The 19,633-nt window shown below is 46.0% G+C and overlaps 1 protein-coding gene across 23 annotated transcripts in view; it reads right to left on the reverse strand.

Annotated features, from left to right (window-relative positions):
* Positions 1 to 19,633, reverse strand: part of MICAL3 (microtubule associated monooxygenase, calponin and LIM domain containing 3) — a 228,325-nt gene that overhangs the window by 44,030 nt on the left and 164,662 nt on the right. For 16 of the 23 annotated variants that reach the window (XR_002084566.2, XM_019465075.2, XM_019465074.2 and 13 more), the window contains 3 exons: positions 11,521 to 11,716; positions 2,995 to 3,245; positions 1,037 to 1,126 (listed from right to left, as the gene is read on the reverse strand). Coding sequence is in view for 22 of the 23 variants with exons in the window: in XM_019465075.2 (XP_019320620.2) it covers positions 1,037 to 1,126; positions 2,995 to 3,245; positions 11,521 to 11,716 (537 nt within the window). In the remaining variant the exon portion in view is untranslated. The other 7 variants (XM_019465094.2, XM_019465091.2, XM_019465090.2 and 4 more) reach the window with 3 other exon arrangements.

Raw genomic sequence — 19,633 nt, forward strand, 5'->3', positions numbered from 1 at the left:
TAACCAGTGCTTGGACCATGCCATACAGTTGGGTTAAAATAAAGGGATAGCCAGCAACTTGGGGGAGGGGACATTTTGGGAGGGAAGATGGCTTTTCAGTAGCAAGAGCAGGTGCCACCTGATCTGAAGGAGTCTGGGATTCCTGATGGGAGCCCACTCTCAACTATCTAACTGGACAGTTTGGCTTTGGCTTCATCACTATCACACAACCTCTTAATTTTTAAGCAATGGGGAATGTGATATGGACAGAAAGTACTAGTAAGATTACCAAATGTGGATGCGGGCACCATCCTGTGTTAAATGTGGGGTGGTAGCCCCGCATGCACTCTCTTGTCAGAACTACTGGTCTCTACGGATTCATTTTTCTAAGGTCAGTTGGCTTTTATGGTGTTGGATGGGGCTGAATCACGGCAAAGTCACCCAATAGCTTGAATGTCACATGACTAAGGAAGGGAAGTCAAAGAGAAAAATGCAGACCCTTTCTTCATCTTCTAAGCCACAAAGAGAAGAGAGTGAGTCTCCTCCCTGGATAATGTTCTGCTTCCTGTTAATAAATGTAGCCTTGGGGACTTATCAGCCAGCATGTCCTCCTTTCTCAGAGAAATGTTACAAGACACAGTGGAGGAAGGTTCTGGGTACCTGTGCTGATGAAAACACCTGTGCTGGCTCCCCTACTTTTGATAGCTGTGACTGTGACATGATTTTTCAGCATTACAAGAGGCTGAGTCTTCGCTAGATGAGGGGACTTGCAGCAAAGCATACAAGAGGCCTACTTGGGGCCACCATCATTAAGACTGCTTCTGGAATCTTCTTCTCAGACTTCCCCTTGATTCTGCTTGTCTTATATGTTATTTGCTACATGACCATTCCCAAAGGCTGGGCCCAGGGACAGGTGCCCAGCTAGGCATGTGACAAAGCCTGTCTGCGCAGCTTTATAAAGCACAGATCTTTTAATGTGGGACCTGCTCTTGAAGGCAAATTCTGGATGACTGCTAGGGAGCCAGGGTAGAAGGTGGGCAAGGGGCAGAGTGGGTACCTTTACATGTACCCGTATCTTCTTCCTTTGACAGATGCTGGAGCCACTGGCTTTGCAGGAGTTCTCTGTCCCAGGGGCAATACTCCCCTTCTACAGCAGGGGGAGCCAGACACCCACAAACACAGCATCAAGAATCCCGCGTGGGGATAAAGAGAAAAGAGAATGGAAGGGAGGAAAGAGAATAGAGAAGAGTTATCTTCAGGTGCAAGGCAATAACATCCTGTCACTGTCTACACAGCCATGGAAGTCCACTGACCAAAAGATACACACACACACCAAGGGCTAGGAACAAAGGCCCAGAGCTTGGCTGAATTTGTCGGTATGTGTTTCTGCAGTTAAATCCCATTCCCTGCAGGTTTGGTCTTGACACTAGTTCCAGATCCAGGAAATAAAGTCTGCATGAGGGAAAGCAGGGATAAAGTCTCCTGAAAAGGGCACAGGCTTTGACCCTAAGCTGTGTGTGGGGCTACAAGCCACTGAATGTGTGAATCACCAGATGGAGATAATGACAAAAACAAAGTACCTTTCCCCTGGATAAGCTGTGAGCACAATCACCACCTCTGACTACTAGGGACCCAGAGGCAGCCCTGGGCCAACCACAGCTCTGTACACACAGCAGTTATGGAGAAAAGAACCCAAGGTGCCAGCTTTCCGGCCTGGCCTCCTGCTCGCACAGACCTTACTTCTCATCACGGGGAGGAGGAAGGGCCAGGGCACCAAGTGCTGCCTCTGTGGGCCCCACCCCAGCCTCTGTCTTTGGAGGAAAGAGCGCAGGAGAACTAGGTCTAGGGAAGCCCCTTAGTGGTCTGAGGAAGAGCCCTGCCTCTGAGCGTTCACACTGGCCCTGGGCACCTTGGGGGCAGGGAGAGGCTGTGCTTCCTTCTTGTCTGCCCGGCCTCGGCAGTGTCTTGGGCTACACAGCTCTCAGGACCGGCTCAGTAATGTAATTGGGAAGAGCTCTGCATCTGGTCAGCACGCGGTCCTTCCTGTGCCAGACTGCGGGATAGGACTGGGCAGCCAAGCACACTGAATTCCAGGAGGAGTAGCAGAGCAATCTAGTGCCAACTCTACGAGGCCCGGGGCTGTCCAGAATCTAATGTGCTCCTCTGACAACGGCTGGGAGGGATTGGTGCTTTAAAGGCCCATGTCCTTCTCTTCCATTCCATGTCCCCTGGAGAGAGAGCACGGCCGTGAATTAACATGGCACCGTTGTCAGGGGGATTCAGGTCTCTACCTGCCCTAGTTTCTTCCTCCCCACCCTCCAGACCTCTGTGCAGACAGGGCAGGGAAAGAATGACCCTCTCTCTTACAGAGACAAAAAAGGATGCCCACCAAATTCTTCCTCATCACTCAAGGACACACACAGCCAGAGATGGGGGCAGAATGAAACATTTCAAGTCCAAGGCAAGAGAACATTTCAGAGCCAACCAGAGTGACTTAATACTGGAACTGATGCTCTGTCTCAGGACACTGGTCCAAACATGTTACTACCTGTCATCGACTGAACCCTGTCTGGTAGGCACCTGGCCCCTCCTCAGTGACAGCAGCTCTGAGCAGAGTGAGATTCAGTGCTCTGCAGCCTCCAAAGCCCAGACTCTGAGTCAGGGAATCCTCTAGGAAGCTAAATTCCCTTTCTTTATTAAAATAAATTTCTTTAACAGAAACTAAAGGAAAAAAAAAAAAACAACAGAAAATGAGGAGAGGAGAATGAGTGACCTAATTTGGTTGGAGTACTTATGCTGCTGACCCTTTGCCTTCCACTTCCAATATCTACTCAGAATGTGCACAAGGGACATTACTTCCACTGCCAATGGCCTCCCCTGCTCCCCAAATCTAAGGCTAGAGAGAGGCAGGAGGGATCGCCCCTGGGGCCGTAGACGGCACATTGGTGTGACTCCAGCCACAGAAGCCTTACTCAGGCATGGAACAGAGTCAGAGTTAAGAGATTTTTTTCTGACCTTCACTAGACTCTTCCTCTTCCTCCTCATATTCTTCCTCTTCCTCCTCTTCCTCCTCCTCATACTCTTCCTCTTCCTCCTCTTCATTCCCAGGCTCGTAGCTCTTTGAGGCCTCCAGCTCCTCTTCACTCTTTCCTTTCAGAAGGGCATGGATCCTCACAGCCTCCTTCCAAGGAACACCGCCCAGGTCGGAGGTGGGCAGAGGCTCCTCTTCCTCCTCCTCCTCTTCCTCCATCTCGGACTCAGAACTGCTATGGGGAAACAACCATACAACCAAAGTGAGGGAATGACAAAAACTGAGAAGGAGATGCTCAAAAGCCACAACCAGAGGCAAAATGTCCCAGCAAAGCAACTGCTGGGCAGGAAAGGAGAGAGGACATGCACAGAGGGGTGTGGTGTGCTTTTCTGCCCAGGTAAGACCCACAAAGGGAAGGAAAGAGAGTGAGTAGACGGCCAGAGGAAATACACATGTACAAGTAAGCCCTACATAAACCCACATGAGCAAACAGCTCAGCCTGGGCGGGGGCAGAGTGGGGGCTCTATTCAATGAACTGCAACTCCACCGAGTCCAGTTTCAGAGGCCCTCAGAGACAGTAGGAGGCACAGACTCATTTTGATATGAACTCAAGACCCTGGGAATCAAGAAAGGAGAAAGTCTCCTTTCATCGTGATCTGTCTGGTTTGAGGAACTCAACTCTACTTGACTCAGGTGGGTTGGCAGGCTCTCATGGGAAACATGGTGAGAAAGAAAAGCTGCCTCCAAGAGGCCTGAAGTCTTAGCCACAGACGGGCCGGCAATCAAGGAGTGTGTGCTGGAGGGAAGGCAGCACATTCATTTCCACAGTGTTCTTTAGTCCCCACAACGTGCCCTGCCCAGAACAGGATACTATGGGGAATACACAGTTAACACGGTAGCAAAGGCGCTGTTCACCACAAGGTTATAGTACAGGGACTATGGGGAGAGGGTGAAAACAAATATCCCGATCACTGGGGTCATCACCCTGGACAACCAGCCACATTTTCTACCACCATTTCCTTTATGGCACATGGCCTAGCTCAGCTTGAAACAGGAAGCAGCACTACATGCGAGAAGACCCTTGCCGTGACCTGTGCAAGCCAAAACCGTGGATCTCCACCCTCGAGGCCACCACCTGGGAGCATTTCTATCCGCCTTTCCTGCCTGCAGAGTTAAGCAGTCAATAGGTGGTACACAAATAAAAGTGCCCTACAATATAGCTGTAAGGCAGGAAAAAAACCCCAAACATCATGATACAAATGAAGTTTCTCAGACCTGTTTCGTGGTCTGATAATTCCCAAAAAGTCTTTTTCAGGAGAGGCTTTGCCCTCAGTGAGAAATGTGTCATTGACTGGGCTAGAGGAAATTTGGCTTTTCCAATCAAGCATGGTCCAGCCTCTGGCATGAGAGAGCCTCAAACCCCAGAAGCATCAGGCATGGGATGGATGTCCAGTCCCATCTTCCTGTGATGGGGGGGGGGGGTGCTCTCTCCCCACCCAGAGTGGGGCTGTGAATGTGGAGAGGGAATCAGTGAATACAGTGTGATAAGGTCAATGACACCTCACTACCAGTGCTATTATTAGTACCTGTGCAGTATAGAATTTAACCTAACTCAAAGAGAGGTCTGGCCTCTGTCTTGGCTTCTGGGATGTAAACTCTAAGCCCTTGGAAGGTCTTGCCTGATGGGAATGTGTTTATTTCCGTAGGATCCTTAGGTCATGGTAAGTAGTCTAATAATGTGATTTAGGGTGAGGGCTGGCCACATCAGAAAGACCAACAATTTAGGGCGGGGGAATTGAGTCATGAAGTATTAGCTGGCCTGGAGACTGAGATCAATCACAACATGTTGCTAATCAGTTAATCTGTCAATTGATACCTAGGTAATGGAGCCCCAATAAAACCTCTGAACACCAAGGCTTGGGTGAGTAATACTATATGGGTTTTGTCACACGTTAATACCAAGAAAGTAACACTGTCCTGACTCCGTAGGGAGAGGACAATGGAAGCTCCACATCCGTATGTTCTTGGACTCTGCCCTGTGCACTTCCTTACTTGGCTGATTTCAGTAAGTATCCTTCCCTGTAATTAACCACAACCATGAGTATACACATTTTAGTGAGTTCTGTGTGTCTTTCTAACAAATTATTGAACTTGAGGGTGGTTTTGGGAACTCTCAGACTTTAGTTGGGTCAGTCTGAGGGCAGCCCTGGGGGCTGTATGCCCGCCTACTTCTCAGGTGGCTGATTCTCAGTGTTACACTGGCTCTGCTGCTTACCAGCTGTATGACCATGAGCTGATTATTTATGCTGAGCCTCAGTCTCCGCATCAGTAAGGAGGCAATGTTCACATCTACCTTGTAGAAACGTTGTGAAGATTAGGGATTTTACTGATTTTTATAATGTTTGTGTTATACTCTGGGTCTCTTGCTATTCACTTCTTTGTTTACCCATTTACATATTCATTCATTCATTCATTCATTCATTCATTCAATGAACATTCTTGAGTACTTACTAAATCTCAACCAATGGATACAAAAATAAAAAGAGGCAGCTCCTTACTGTAAGCAACTCATTTTGGTGAATACTACTTGATTCACTTATTCATCCATTCATCCATCCATCCACCCACCAAAATTTACTGAGCGTCTTTTACTTATAATGCACTTCCTCCACATTGCAGAGAATACAAAGATCCGTATTCTCAAGGGAGATAAGATGCGAACACAGCATGATAAAATAAGGTAGGAAATAACTGTAGTGGAATGAAAGGTTGAGAGGAGGCAGTTTAAGGTGAGTAAACATAAGAATTTGGACCATGGAAAACTTGGCATCTGGATTTTGACTGTTTTTCAGTATTTATTTAGGTATTATTTTCATTTGTTTACTATCTTATTATTTAGCAACATATAACAATGTGCATCACTTAACATCTTTCAAACATGAAATAAGGATAAGAATGCCTCCTATGCTCATCTTAAATCTTATGTAAATTTATTCAAACTTCAGGTGGGCAGAAGGCAGGCCAGCTTGTCCTTCCTTCCCAGCCAGGCATACAAAGTAACTCCAGCAGTCGGCAGGTACAGTGGGACTACACTGCCACTGTTTGGGAGAGGTGCCTTCAGCACGGCCCATTCCTTGTACTGTGCCACGTCATGAGGGCAGTGGCACTGTGCATAATGTGAGCAATTAATACTCTATGATGAGGGCAATGGGACTCACAGTTATGAGTGTGATACTGGCTAGTTTTATGACAGCTCAAAGACCACGGGAGAATAGCAAGTGAGGCATGGAGCATAAAAGATAGGGTGGAAAGGTCAACCCTTGCCTTTCTTCATAAGCTATTAGCTCTCAGTCTCTTTCTGAAAGGCCTTGATACGTTGTTTCTGGAAATCTGAGACAGGCAAACCAGTCTCCCTCCCTCTGTGAAGGAGAGGGGTGGACAAACATTGCCAACTATTCCTTTCCAAGCCATCACATCCATGGGAGCTTGGAGCAGTCCCCTGAATCTCGCCAGGCTCCTTATGTCGTGCAAGATTCACAGCGTAAACTCAGTACTTCAAGACTCATTTTTACATTTTGTGGCTGTTCCCAGTGCCTGAATTTCTGGGTCTGGCCTTTGAAGAGGCTGGGGGAAGGGTACAGAGAAGGAATCTGTAGTGAGGCAGACCCCCTCACCCCTACTTGGACATCAGCCTAGAAACATCTTAAGTGGGAAGATCACTACGCCAGAACAAAAGACAACATAGGGAACAATTTCTCTATCCTTTTGGGAAGAGAGCATGACCTCTCAGTTTATAGCCTCCTAGGAGATGAAGGCCACAAGAAAATATAGTTATCAAGATCAGCATTTGTAACAATCTATTGTTTGATGTAGGTCCACCTCCCCTGGACTGCACTCTCTCTGAGAGCAGGACCAGGTCTGCTTGGCTCACTGAAGTGCTGCTTGTAGTGCCTAGCACAGCCAAGAAAGGCAAGGAAGGATGCACAACCAGAGAAAGCCAGGGTAGGTTGCTACCTAAATTCACAGGTGTCAGATGATACCTCTGATGCCCCTTGGTGAAGTCCATCAGTAGGAGCAGAGCCTTTGAGTTACAATGACACCTTGCAAAAATCCTCCCTGCTACAATTTATATCTGATCAATGATCTCAAAGCACTTTACCTGAACTCCCTATCAGATGCCATCTTCTCACTGAGGCTATGGTGGGGCCTGATAGGAGGAAGTAAGACCAGCAGGCACATGGACTAGATTCTAAAAAAAACAAGATTTGCTCCAGACTTCTATGAGCTGAACAGAGGTTCTGCTGTGCCAGAGAAGGCCAATGGTGATCATCACAGTAGTGATGGCGAACACTTACTGAGCCCTGATGAAGTGCCACGTGGCACAAGGCACTTCACATGAATTAGGTCACTCAGTTACACAATAACTCTAGGACTCCAGGATATATTAATATCGTCATTTTTACAAATGAGGCCACTGAAGCTTAAAAAGGTTGGATCATTGGTGTGAGATCAGGATTCCCTCCGGTGTCTGCACCTGTCACACCGTGCCCTCTTGGATTGTTCACCAAGAACCCAAGAATTCTTCAGCCACTAGCAGCTGTCAGGGTGGCAAACCCAGGAGCAAGATCATGACCAGTCTCCTGGCTGCCTGGGTCTAACTTCAGAAAGTGGATACTGGAAATCTGGGCAGGTCCTACTGTGAATGAAGCAGGCTGCTATGTCAAACAGCACATGAAGTTCTTAGATGGTTTAAGGGAAAATAGGGAATCATGGCTCTCATTTTTAAATGAATCCACCCATAATCAGAGAGTCCACTCCTAGATCCCACCCTCTCTGACAACTGTGTAAACATTATACTGCTAAGCAGACTGCTGGAGAAGATGTATGTTGTCCAGCAATCATTACATGATGAACATTTAATCCACGCTAAAAGCAGTATCCTGCTCAGCAATGGCTCACATTACTGCCTCCACTGGAGAAGGGATAAGGGAGAAGAGAGGGAACGGTCAGAAATTTCCACTTATGTTGGTGAGTCTTGAAGGAGGGGCTTTTCCTTGTTGTGTTACTCTGATGGAGAGCAAAGCCCCTTTGGGATGGCCTGTCATCGACTTTTGGGGAGTCCTCTGTAACCTGGTTGTCCCATCTGGATGGAAAGGATACCTGTTTGCTCTAGTGCTAACTTGTTCTTTAGAGCCAGCAATGTGCAAACAGTTGAGGACTTCAGCAGATGGGTACTGCACAAGCCATCTTCATTGCCTGGCGCAAAGTTTTCCGGACAGGCAATCAGGGAAAAACAAAACTAAAACCATAAAGCCAGTTTTCTTTTGTCTTCAGGCACCTGTTCTGTTCCAGAGAAAGTAAAAGTACTATTTCCAGGGTCTCCTTTGGAAGATGCTTCCCCTCCCCCTCCCCCACTCCAAGGAAGGATCAAGGAGCTAATTAGGTCTGGGCCAATAGTCTCTGTGCAAACTAAACCACAAAGCAGCTAAGACTCACCTAGGGGGTTTGTTAACAAACAGGTATTCCTGGTCTCCACCCCAAGCCCACTAAATCAGCTGCTCCAGGGGAGGGTCCAGGAATTACGTTTTTACCACATGTCCCAGGTGGCACTTATAATCAGGGAAATTTAGAGCAGCCATCCTTGGTCTTTAGACCACAGCATTACCTGGGAACTTTTTAGAAATGCAAATCTTGGGTTCTACCCCAAATGACTGAATAAAAAACAGCCCAGCAATCTTTGGCTTAACAAGCCCTCTGGGTGGTTCTGATGCCAGCAAAGTTTGATCAGCACCACCCTAGGGCCAAGCCAAACCCAACTTGTGGCACTTAAACCAGCTGTTTAAGGAGCCCAATACAAGAATCACTGGCCCTGCCCCTCCTCGTGAGGGATACCCCTGTATTGTGCTTAGAGCTACAATGCACTACGGTGGTGACAGTAGGGGTGGCAATGATTTAGTGCTCCCTGGGCACCATGCACTGTGTCAGTTGTTTTATTTGCTTTCATCCTCATAACAAACCAATGAGGTGCAGTGTTCTTTGCAGATGAGGAAACCGAGGCACAGAGAGGCCAAGAAATGTGGCCATAACTACTACGTGGTAGAACAAGGCTTCAAGTACAGGTCTGTTTGACTCCGATGTCATGCTCTGAATTATGATACTGCAATGCTCCCCCAAGCAGACGATGAAGTTAAGAGTTCTTTAAACCTGTCAAAAGTGAGTTCCTGGATTGGACCAGTGAATTCCTTAAAACAGTCATTCCTCATCTTCAAGGAAGGTCTGAGGGCTGAGAATGCACCTAACTCTGCTTGGTGCTACAGGGAAGATGGAGAAAATACATGATACACTGTCTGCATCTGACCACTGCCCTCAGGGAAATAAGACAAAATCTGTGGCTCCTCCCTCTGGGCAATTTGGTTTAAGAGACCATTTTTTCACTCTGCAAAGAGCTAATGCCACTTGTTGCTGTCGAGTTTGAGACACAGGCACCATTTGGGGCACCTGGCTGGCTCAGTCGGAAGAGCATGTGACTCTTGGTCTCGAGGTCATGAGTTTGAGCCCCATGCTATGTGTAGAGATTGCTTAAGTAATAAATAAATAAACTTAAAAAAAAAAAGAGGCAGACACCATTTGATGCAGACTGATTTCATATTCTTCTATCCTGCCTTTCCTATTGCACCCTGCTACATGTGCCACGGTGTAGCCTTCCTGAAATGTCCTTGCTACATACTGCTGTCTTGTTCCCTGTTAGTTTACAAATCACAGTGGAGGAAAAATCACAATGGCAGAAAAGCTGGCTGACCACACTCACCCTGAGGCTAAGCTATTAGGTCTGCAGAGAGTGGGCTCTCCCTCATCGACACAGAGCAGGAACACATGCTCTGTGGATGTTCTGGGTAGAGATGTAGTCGTGTGACAACAGTGTGTATGTGGTGATGGCTTCTGAAATGTAGGTACCCAGGGGGAGGCTGCCCAACAATGCACAGAAATGCTGTCTCTGAGGCCAGCCCAAGAAGCAGTTGATCCAAAGTATGTGTGAGGTGGTGGAATGCAGCTGTAAGTAGCTCTGCCCAGCAGACACCCTAAGAACATTCCTGGAACTTAAAAAAAAAAAAAAAAAAAAAAAAAAGCACTGTTTTCTTTAACCGCACACATTCCCTTCCTTACTCATGGCAACAAAGAAGCATCCCGCTGGTGTCTCAATGATAAGGCAAAGCCTCCACTAGTCTGGGAGACAGAGTAAGGGCTCCCCAGAAGCCCTGCAGGACAGTCAGACCAATAGTGATTTTACTCCAGCTTTTATCTTATTCCCTTTCCATGTCCTTGATAATCTTCATGGAGCATTCTGAGTTCTGTACTGACCCTGGTAGACCTGGGTCATAATGAAAACGAGGCCCTGGGGTTAAGACAGTGAACTCAGGCAGTTCTGTGGGGGCTGGAGGGCACATGTCCTCCTCAGGCATCATTCAGTTACACTTAATTAAAATATCGGGATGGCCAAGCACAAAATCACTGGCTGCTGTGTGTGGTCCCTGGGATGCAAGTTTTCTGTTCTTCTCTTTATATAGAGGAGAAAGAAGGAAGTCTGGAGAGGTGATGTGGCTTCCCCAAGACTGCAGGGTGAACTGGTGTCCTCACAGAAGCCCCTAATTCCAACCCTGAAGCTTCTTCTACTGAACCACCTGCCCCTCAACAGCACACTGCTTCAGGTTTCTGTTGTTCCCATGTGGAAGTCCTTTCTCTTCCAGTAAATTTGCAAACAACACCTGAGGGCAGGACCTGGGACTATTATTTATTTTTTTCCTGTTACCTTTTCAATGAAAGACAAAGTGTTAAGGCCATGGTAGGTGTTCAAGAACTACTTACTGAATTTCTGCATTAAGTCCGATGGGTTGTGTTCTTACCAGCTAACAAGATGACGAGACGGAACTGCATGGAAAGGGGGAGATCAGCAGGGAGAAAAGGAAGAATCCTGGACTGGGATCCAGGAAACCTGAGTTTGAACCTTAGTCAATCCTTGATCCTAATATTAGTCCCCATGTGTTTCCTTAACCACAGAGTGGTAAGATAAACGTTTTCGTCTACTTTGCAGGATTCCTGTGAGGATGACCAAGTGAGGTGATGGATACAGAAGTCCTTTGTAAAAACTCCAGCGCCATGCAAAGTAGTGGTAAAGGCAACCACCATCGACATGCACTTACATGTGCCACATACTGTTTTAAACACTTTATACTATTGAATCCTCACACCAATTCTGTGAGGAAAGTACTCGTATTGCCTTCATTTCACAGATGAGGGAACAGAGGCATAGGGAGGTTGCTTAACTTGCCTAGTGTCACACAGCTGGTAGGTGGCACCGATAGTCTGGCTCAGATCCCATGCCGAGGGCACGGTGCTGCCTCCCCCCACAAGCAGGGCAGTATATTCATCTGGGGAAGAGGCTGCTAGGGCAAGCCATGGGCATGTTGCAGCACACGAGAAAGCGGGGCCGGAGCTCCAGGGCACAGGCTGACCTGCTGGCCACGTCCTCCTCTGCGCCTTTGTCCAGCACGCTGCTCAGGTTGTGCTCAGCCTGCGTCTCCTCGGGCACCTCCTCCAGCTCCTCTGCCTGTTTCACAGACAGGCGGTAGTTCTCCAGCTCAATCCTTTCAGGAGTACCCCTGAGTCTCTTAGCAATGCTAGGCTCTTCCAGGCCATTCACACTTGAACCTGCAAGACAAGCAAAGCAGCAAAGTTCTAGGACAAGTGAAGGGAAATGAATACATGCGGTGGGGGACAGAGAAAGTGCACGGAGGGAGGGGGCACTGACAAGCATATCTAAGCGACCAAGGGAGCCACCACTCATTTCAGTGAAAGGAGGGACAGGCCCTCCATGAAGGCCAGGGACCCAGACAAGGGACAGCCTGAAAGTCAGTAAGGTCACAGAGGCCAGGAAAGGACTGTGGGCTGGAGTGGCAGCCCTTCCCTGAGCAGGAGAAACAAAAGTCAGCCCCTAAGGGGGGGGCGCAGGCTCAGTCTCCTCTGTCATCCCTGAACCCAAGCCCAGTGGAGGGAAGAGGTGGTGGTGACTGTGGGGGAGGGGGTAAAAAGGACTTGGGCTAGACGCTAAGGAAGCGCTTTTCACTGATCCAGCCCCTCTAAAGTAGCTTTCATGGAGAAGGTGAGTCTTGCCAGCTGCCCCCCACCCTAATGATCCAGGACCCAGTCAAGGCTCATGCCCTGCATCTGGCCAACCTGCAGTGTCCAGGCCAGCTGCCTGCAGGACCTCTCACACTATGGAAGTGTCTGTCCTGTCACAATTAGATTCATGGTAAACATTTCCTATTTAACAAGAACACATAGGTGATGTTGTGCCCCTTCTGCTGCACAGTTCGGAGGAATATTGTCAGGTTGCCTCATTCTTGGTGATACCAGCTTGACTGCTTGGGTATGGTGGTGCCCAACCATGTTTCTGCTGTAAAGAGAGGATTTCCCCCTTTGTAATTAATGAGTAATCCATGGGGTCATAATGTAGAAACCATGGGACTATCCTGTTCCACTATACTTTCATCCAGTGGTTTTTGTACCAATCCATTGATGAATGGTGATTTAAAAATTTTTATCATTCCTTCTCCACTGTCATTCTTTGTAAAGAACTTTTCCCATTTCTCTGAGTACCACCATGACTCATGGATTTTGAAAAACTTAAATATTGTATTTGACTACTATGTTTTCTTACTCTCCTTTACCTAGAAGTTTCCCTGTTTCCCCCATTATTATTCTTTTTCATGTACCTTTTTATCTCAAATTTGGTCAGAAGAAGCCCACCATATTTATTCTTTAATGTCTTCACTGTCATGTGATATAGTCTGTAAGCTTAGAATCAGACAAATCCAGGCTAGACACCTGACTCCATGAGTGACAAGCTGAAGGATCTCAGGAAAATTATGTAACTACTGACAGTGCATTTTCTGATCTATAAATGAGGACAACCCTCAGCTCCTATGATTATTATGAATGTGGAATGAAATTATATACATATATATACAAGTATGTGTACGTATGCCAAATCTGTGTGCACTCCAAACCTATTGTCTTCCTCTTCTGCTTAAACCCAGCACATGGGCAGGATTCAGCAAATATGAGTTAAGTGATGTAACTGATGCCCAGTAACATTCTTAGCACCAGTTTGTGTTGTATCCATTTGCTCTGGATTATGAACAACAGTTACTTGACAAAGATGGGAAGGGAATTCTGGGCAGAGGGAACAGCAATAGCTAAGGTACACTGACATGCAATGGCAGCTTGGCATTACTAGACTTTCTGGTGGCAGTGTACTTGAAATGGTAGTGAAGAGAAAGAGACTGGGGTGGGAACAGAGCATGCATGGCCTTCGGTGCCATTCTAAGATCTAAGAGATAACACTGGGTTTTGGCAGGCAACATCATACCAACCCAGTGGTGAGTGACAGGTGGCTTATCAGGTGAAGGCCAGAACCTCTGTAATGAAGGACTAAAGTAAAGGGGTAGGAATATTGAATTAGTAATATCTGTGACATGACAGGTGTGCAGAAAATCTTCTGGAAGCCTGGCACTTTTGTTGTGTACAATGTTCTCAACCTCTCTGTAATATCATTAGAAAGAACATTTTATGAATCCAGGTAGTCACAGAATAAAGTCTGAGCGCATCTATTGGATTACCAGGTTCTTCCACCAAATAGCATCTTTCAAATTTACTAGAGAATCTTTACTGAAAAGAAAAACCCAGGGCACATTCATCTATAAATTCAGGTAAATGTCTAATGATGGAGTCAGAGCATGAATCCTTGGGCTCACTAGGGCCCTGTGCAACGCCCACCTGTCCTAGTCTTTGCAACTCCAGTTGGGGCATTTTACACATCCCTGGCCCATTGCCCAAAGTATAAGCTATAATGCTGGATCAAAGCATCTGGACAATTAGGAAATATGTGGGCTTCAGGTAATAGAAAAAAGAGACAGGGAGCACATCAGGTGGATGCTGCTTCAGAATCCTTCAAACCAACCCCCCTATCCCTGGCCTCTGGAGTGCACAGGCTCCAAATGCACTGGTTCATCATTTCCAAACATCAGTCTTCCTGTCCTCTGTTGCTCCTTCCCTTCATCAAAACCCAACATGATAAACATGGGAAGGCTAAGGATCCCCTGACTATAATATCATCTGATTCTTTCCTTCTCATCATGTATTTTTGACAAATGTCCTTAAAACAGAACGCAGACAAGAAAGTGAAATACATGTGAAGCCACTACCCAAGTATAAAGTTTTGGGGAACTCCATAGATAGAGAATAAAAATCAGTATTTCTTTTAGCTAGGGAACAAAAAAATAGAATAAGAACTACCACTTCAGGGAAACAAACAACCAACACTCATCAATTCAGATCCAAGCAATTTCAAGGTAGAGTGAACAAACACACTCATGCAGAGAAACACTCAATACGTGATGTCTGTTTTTAGTGGGTAAAAACCATACTCTGTGCCAGAAATTCTACCAGAACCTTGAGCAACAAAGCAGACTAAAACACTCTCTACTCTTAAAGATCTGTGGGCTAGTCACAGAAGAGACAGTCCTGCCCAGGAATCATTTCAGTATGATGTGTCAAGTATCATGGCTTATGCATGCATGTGGTGCTATGTGCATACATAAAAGGGCAACTCTACCCAGAGAAGTCAAGAAGATGTTCTGGAGGAATATGGAGGTTGCCTAGCCAGCTTTAAAAAAAAATTCCGTAAGGGGCGCCTGGGTGGCTTAGTCGGTTAAGCGTCTGACTTCAGCTCAGGTCATGATCTCGCAGTTTGTGAGTTAGAGCCCCGTGTTGGACTCTGTACTGACAGCTCAGAGCCTGGAGCCTGCTTCAGATTCTGTGTCTCCCTCTCTCTCTCTGCTCCTCCCCCACTCACACTCTGTCTCTCTCTCTCAAAAATAAGTAACATTAAAAAAAGAATTTTGTAAGGGAGGTGATAGCTGGAAATGAGGTATCTGAAATTCAATTCAGAGACATTAAGCAACCTGCCCAAGGTCACACAGCCAGTGAGCAGTGCAGCCAAGATTTGAATCCAAGGAGGACAGCATTACTTCAGAAAACTACCATGGCTGTCCCTAGGCCTATGATGTGAAGAAAAGAAAAGGAAGGAGTGTTTCCACAGAGTCCTATTCTGCTTTCCCCCTTGGGACTCTTCACCATTCTCTCCTCCCCACTACAGTTTTCAAGAGGAAGGGCACAGAACTTCATGAGAGCATCTTAGAGCACAGAATCTGGCATTTGGAAGGACATTCCATCCTCCTTGAAGAATTTCTATAAGCTCTGGAGTCCTCAAAATGCTATGGGGAATTAAAAAAAAAAAAAAAAGAAATCAACAAAATTAGCATGGTTGGTTCTCTGTGCTAAAGCAAGGGGCTCTCTTCTAGATTAACCAGATGGGGATGATAAACTAAGATCTCAAAGGAAGTAACAGTGGAGGAGACCTGGGCAGTGGCTATAACACTGTGACAAACACAGAACTTCTCCCTCATCCCCTGGATCCTCCCTCTTTCAACAACAGAAGAGCTCGAGGGAGCAAAGACTGTAGGAGAGCAGATGTAAAAATAGCTGACAGATGCTGGTTTGGCAAGTCACTGTGTAACCAGTGGGGTCAGGCTGGCTGGCTCAGGCCCACCTGGCCTCTCCACTTCACATGCCTCAGTGCAAGAGCAACTATACAGGGACTTTCCAGCTAAAAGTGGATGAGAGATTTGGAATAATTTCTAAGGCTGAGTCTTCACTAAGTCAGGGCAGGCAGATCTCGGGTCATTGGAGGCCAATTCCAGCTTCACACATACCAAAAGGAAACAGCTCCCAGGATCTGGGTCGCATCCTAAATAGGAAAAAGGCACTGGGCCTGACCTAACGGCTCTGTTTTGGAACAGTCACTGCCTGCATGAGCTCCATACATCATCCTGAAAGAAATATTTTTCCTAACAGGACAACCTGCTCTCAGCTGATGTGCCACAGCTGCCAAAAGCCTTTATTTGTGTCTGTCTGATTCCTGAAGGGACACGAGGGATGTACATGACACTCTCGAGGCGGGCCTTCCCAGTCCTCAGCAGGCAGCAGCGCCATTCCCCCTTTTCCTCCTGCAGTGGCAGCAATGCCCCATTACGAGGTGGAGCCAGATGCATAGGACGCTGTAGGACTTTGGGCAACTGTGAAGGGTATCACCTAAGAGACTGGAGCAACTGAGGGGATGCTCTCCTTCTGCCCATATTCACTTCTGGCCTGTTTCCCCATTCCTTTTCCTTTCCTATAAGCTTGGAAAGCTTGAATGAAATCTGAAAGTCTAAAAAGGACTTAGGAAAGGCACAGTAAATTGAGATTGATAATTGATTTTCATCATATTCCCCATATTTAGAAGTAGAATGGATGCTACGGTTCATTCATTCAAGCATACGCTCAACAAATATTTATTGAAAAGCTACTTCTAGCCAGGCACTGTGCTAGGTGTTCAGGCACACCAGCGGACAACACGGGCAAGATCTCTGCCCTTGGGGAGCCTGCACTCTGATGGACTATGGGTGTCACATATCTGTTAAGAGAAACCAATGACTCAAGGTGTCAAAAGGTTTCAACTGTGGTCATGTTCTAATAAAATGGCCCTGTGATTTGCAATGATTAGTATCATTTGAGGAAAAAAGTACTCTTGCCATTTTGATACACAGAGATTTTTCTCTTAAGGATGCTCTCTCTTATCAAAAGTTCCTGGATATTTTTGTTGCAACTTCTTTTTTTAAAGAAGGTCAACTAATTTCAGATGGCCTTCTCACACATTCATCCAAAGCCTTGCCTGTCCACAATCCTGCACAAAGGAAAGCACCAAGTCATGAATTAGGTCTGAGCTATAAGGTCTCAAGGAGGTGTTAAGGAAAATAAAGTTTTCTGAAGAAAATTACCAGGCTGGCAGTACAAATCTAAATTCGTGGACCCAGTGCAAAATCTGTCACAGTGACTTTTATGTTACCTGATTGTTCACTGGTCTCAGAAACATTCACAAAATCACCCTGGGAGATTAGGGTGTCCCTCCTCACACAGAACCCCAACCCTTATAAGGCTACAGGGGGAATTTGTGTCTTAATTTTGTTTTCTCCCTGCTCTTGTTGGAAATGATACAGAAACTACACTCTCTCATGTTTCCTCATATACTGGGAAATAAGGATGAAACCATCTGAAGTGGTGGCTGGTCTAAAATAGAACCACCGTCCAGCCCAGAGAGTTTCTCTGTGTGGGACAAAGCCTGGGTCTTGGGCCCTGCTTCCTTTTGGAATGTATTAGGCTGCAGCTGGACCCCAATGACTTGAGCAGGGCTGGTCATAACAGTAAATAATCACCGTGGGTATTAATCCACTCTTTCCATCATGCTTTGAGCTCAAGTTTCCATATGAGTTGTTGGCTTAGTAGCCTGAAAAGCAGGCAGAGCACATACCATGCAAATTGAGTGCCATTTTGGCTTTCACCTGCCTTAGGGACTTCCTCACTGCTCTAGTCAAGCTGGACAATGTGATCTGGTATCTGTGGGAGAAGGACTTTGGCCTGTGTTTAGGATTAGGATGTCACTCCCAGCCTAGAACCCAATCTAGGGAGGAAAGATTTATTAGGGCTAGATAAAAGGCCCTACAGTTTGTAAAACGCCTTTCTTTGCTTATTATAAGGTGCCTGGGACCACAAATTTGGGCTCTCCCCCTCTTTAGCTCCTCAGTTCATTTGCCGTAGTAGACTCTGCTTGACTGGGCTCACATTTTTACACCTTTTACAGAGATTTCTCATTCTCTGCACTATGCACTTTGCAAGCATTGCAGCTGTACATGGAAAAGGACCCTCTTGCTTTGGAGACCAAAGAAAGAAGTTTCCAAGCCACTGTTAGGGCTAGGTGGCTTTTGCCCCTCTACCATCTAGCCCCCAAGAGACTCTACTATGGCTTCCTACTAGCAAAGAATCTGCTTCTGAAGCAGGTGATGAAGGAATAAAGACAACTACCTGTGTCAGGCACCATGACAGGTATGCTACACACACTGGCCAGTGACTGTCACAACACTCTTGTCAAAACTATTATTACTATTATTACACTGAGGGTCCTGAGTCTCTGTGATGTTAAGTAATATGCCCAAAGGTTCAAATGAGGCAGATCCAAGACTAAACCCAGGGCTGTGTTACTCTGCAGCTTGGGCTCCTTCCATTAAACTATGCAGGGTAGAATTGTTAACAGCCCCTTACTCATGAACTATTTATTTTTCAATTGGGGTAACTGTATTTTTATGTGGGCACAGAGAAAAGTAGGTTATGTGGATTCAAGGGGAAGCTCAGTTGCTTTGGAGACATTTAATTACCAAGAGTTGAGAAATTCTGTGCTAAATATTACATGACAGATGCCAAGAAGGGAAAAACCCAACAGGGATCAAATCAGAACAGTGTCAGAAAAAAAAAAAAACAAAAAACACCTGCATGGGAACGGGGGCTCATGCAGACTGGAATGCTGTCTCTCAGGAATGCTGAGGGCACTTGCCCTCCCTTCATCAGGGTACTGAGGGGCTCTTTCTCCACCACAGCTCTTTGCTCTTCATCTGTGTGATTCCATGGAACTTTTACCCTTAAGTCTGTTTTCTAATGTTAAATTATTCTTCCTGTTATTATTACAGTATCTCCCAAAGGTGCCTTTTGGCAGATGGAAGTCCTGGTACACGTCACTATATGTGGCCAAGGCAAAAAGGTTTGTTTTAAGGTATATACCTGACTCTTCCTTACAAAAATTCTTACCAGTTCATCATATAGCTGTCTTGATAATATATTTTTCATGTGTTGTACTGTCTCACAGATAATACTCAACTTGATCCTTAATAGTCAACTGGGTCACCCTACTAAAATAGCTACCTCTTTGGTGTTGGAAGTTGTGAGCATTTCTAAAGCACAGGGGTCTGGTTGTGTTTTCTCTTAAGTCTCATGAGAGCTGTGCTCTAGCTAATATTCTACCTTCCTTATCTGGCTGTCCACTTTCACATACCTGAGGGTGAAATATCAGAAAGGGGTAACTGTTGTGCAATGGGCCTTGAGCAAACTATTTTCACGTATTAGTTTATGTATATGCCTCACCACCCAGGAGATTCTGTACATTTAACTATATATAATCCATCAAATCAATCCAATGTGGAGCTGATCTCCGAAATCATAAAAGGCAGGTAAAGAGAAGGATGGTTCAACAAGGTAAGTCAAGACCATCCCTTCTCTTCTACTTCTGCCTATTGCTACCTAATTCTGCCTACTGGATCCACCTCTGTCCTCTTGAAGGGCTCTTTCATGCATCTATCTCCTGTTCATGGGGCTGAATGTACCCCCAAACCAGAGGCTCTCCTAGGGAGTGGAATTATTCCAGTCATCTTTGTGTTTCTGGTGCCAACTGTTGTGTCAATAATGTGTTTTGAATAAATGACCAAGGTAAAAGTTCTAACCCTGTATCTAAACTAGAATATCAATTCACTATAATTTTAAGAAGTTAGTTGAACATATTATGGTCTCAGTTTCCTCATCTTAAATTTTTTTTAACATCCATTTATTATTGAGAGACAGAGAGAGACAGAGCATGAGCAT

The sequence above is a fragment of the Panthera pardus genome, unplaced genomic scaffold (genome assembly GCF_024362965.1).
Source record: "Panthera pardus isolate Hobbes unplaced genomic scaffold, ASM2436296v1 HiC_scaffold_6, whole genome shotgun sequence".
Taxonomy (NCBI): Eukaryota; Metazoa; Chordata; class Mammalia; order Carnivora; family Felidae; genus Panthera; species Panthera pardus.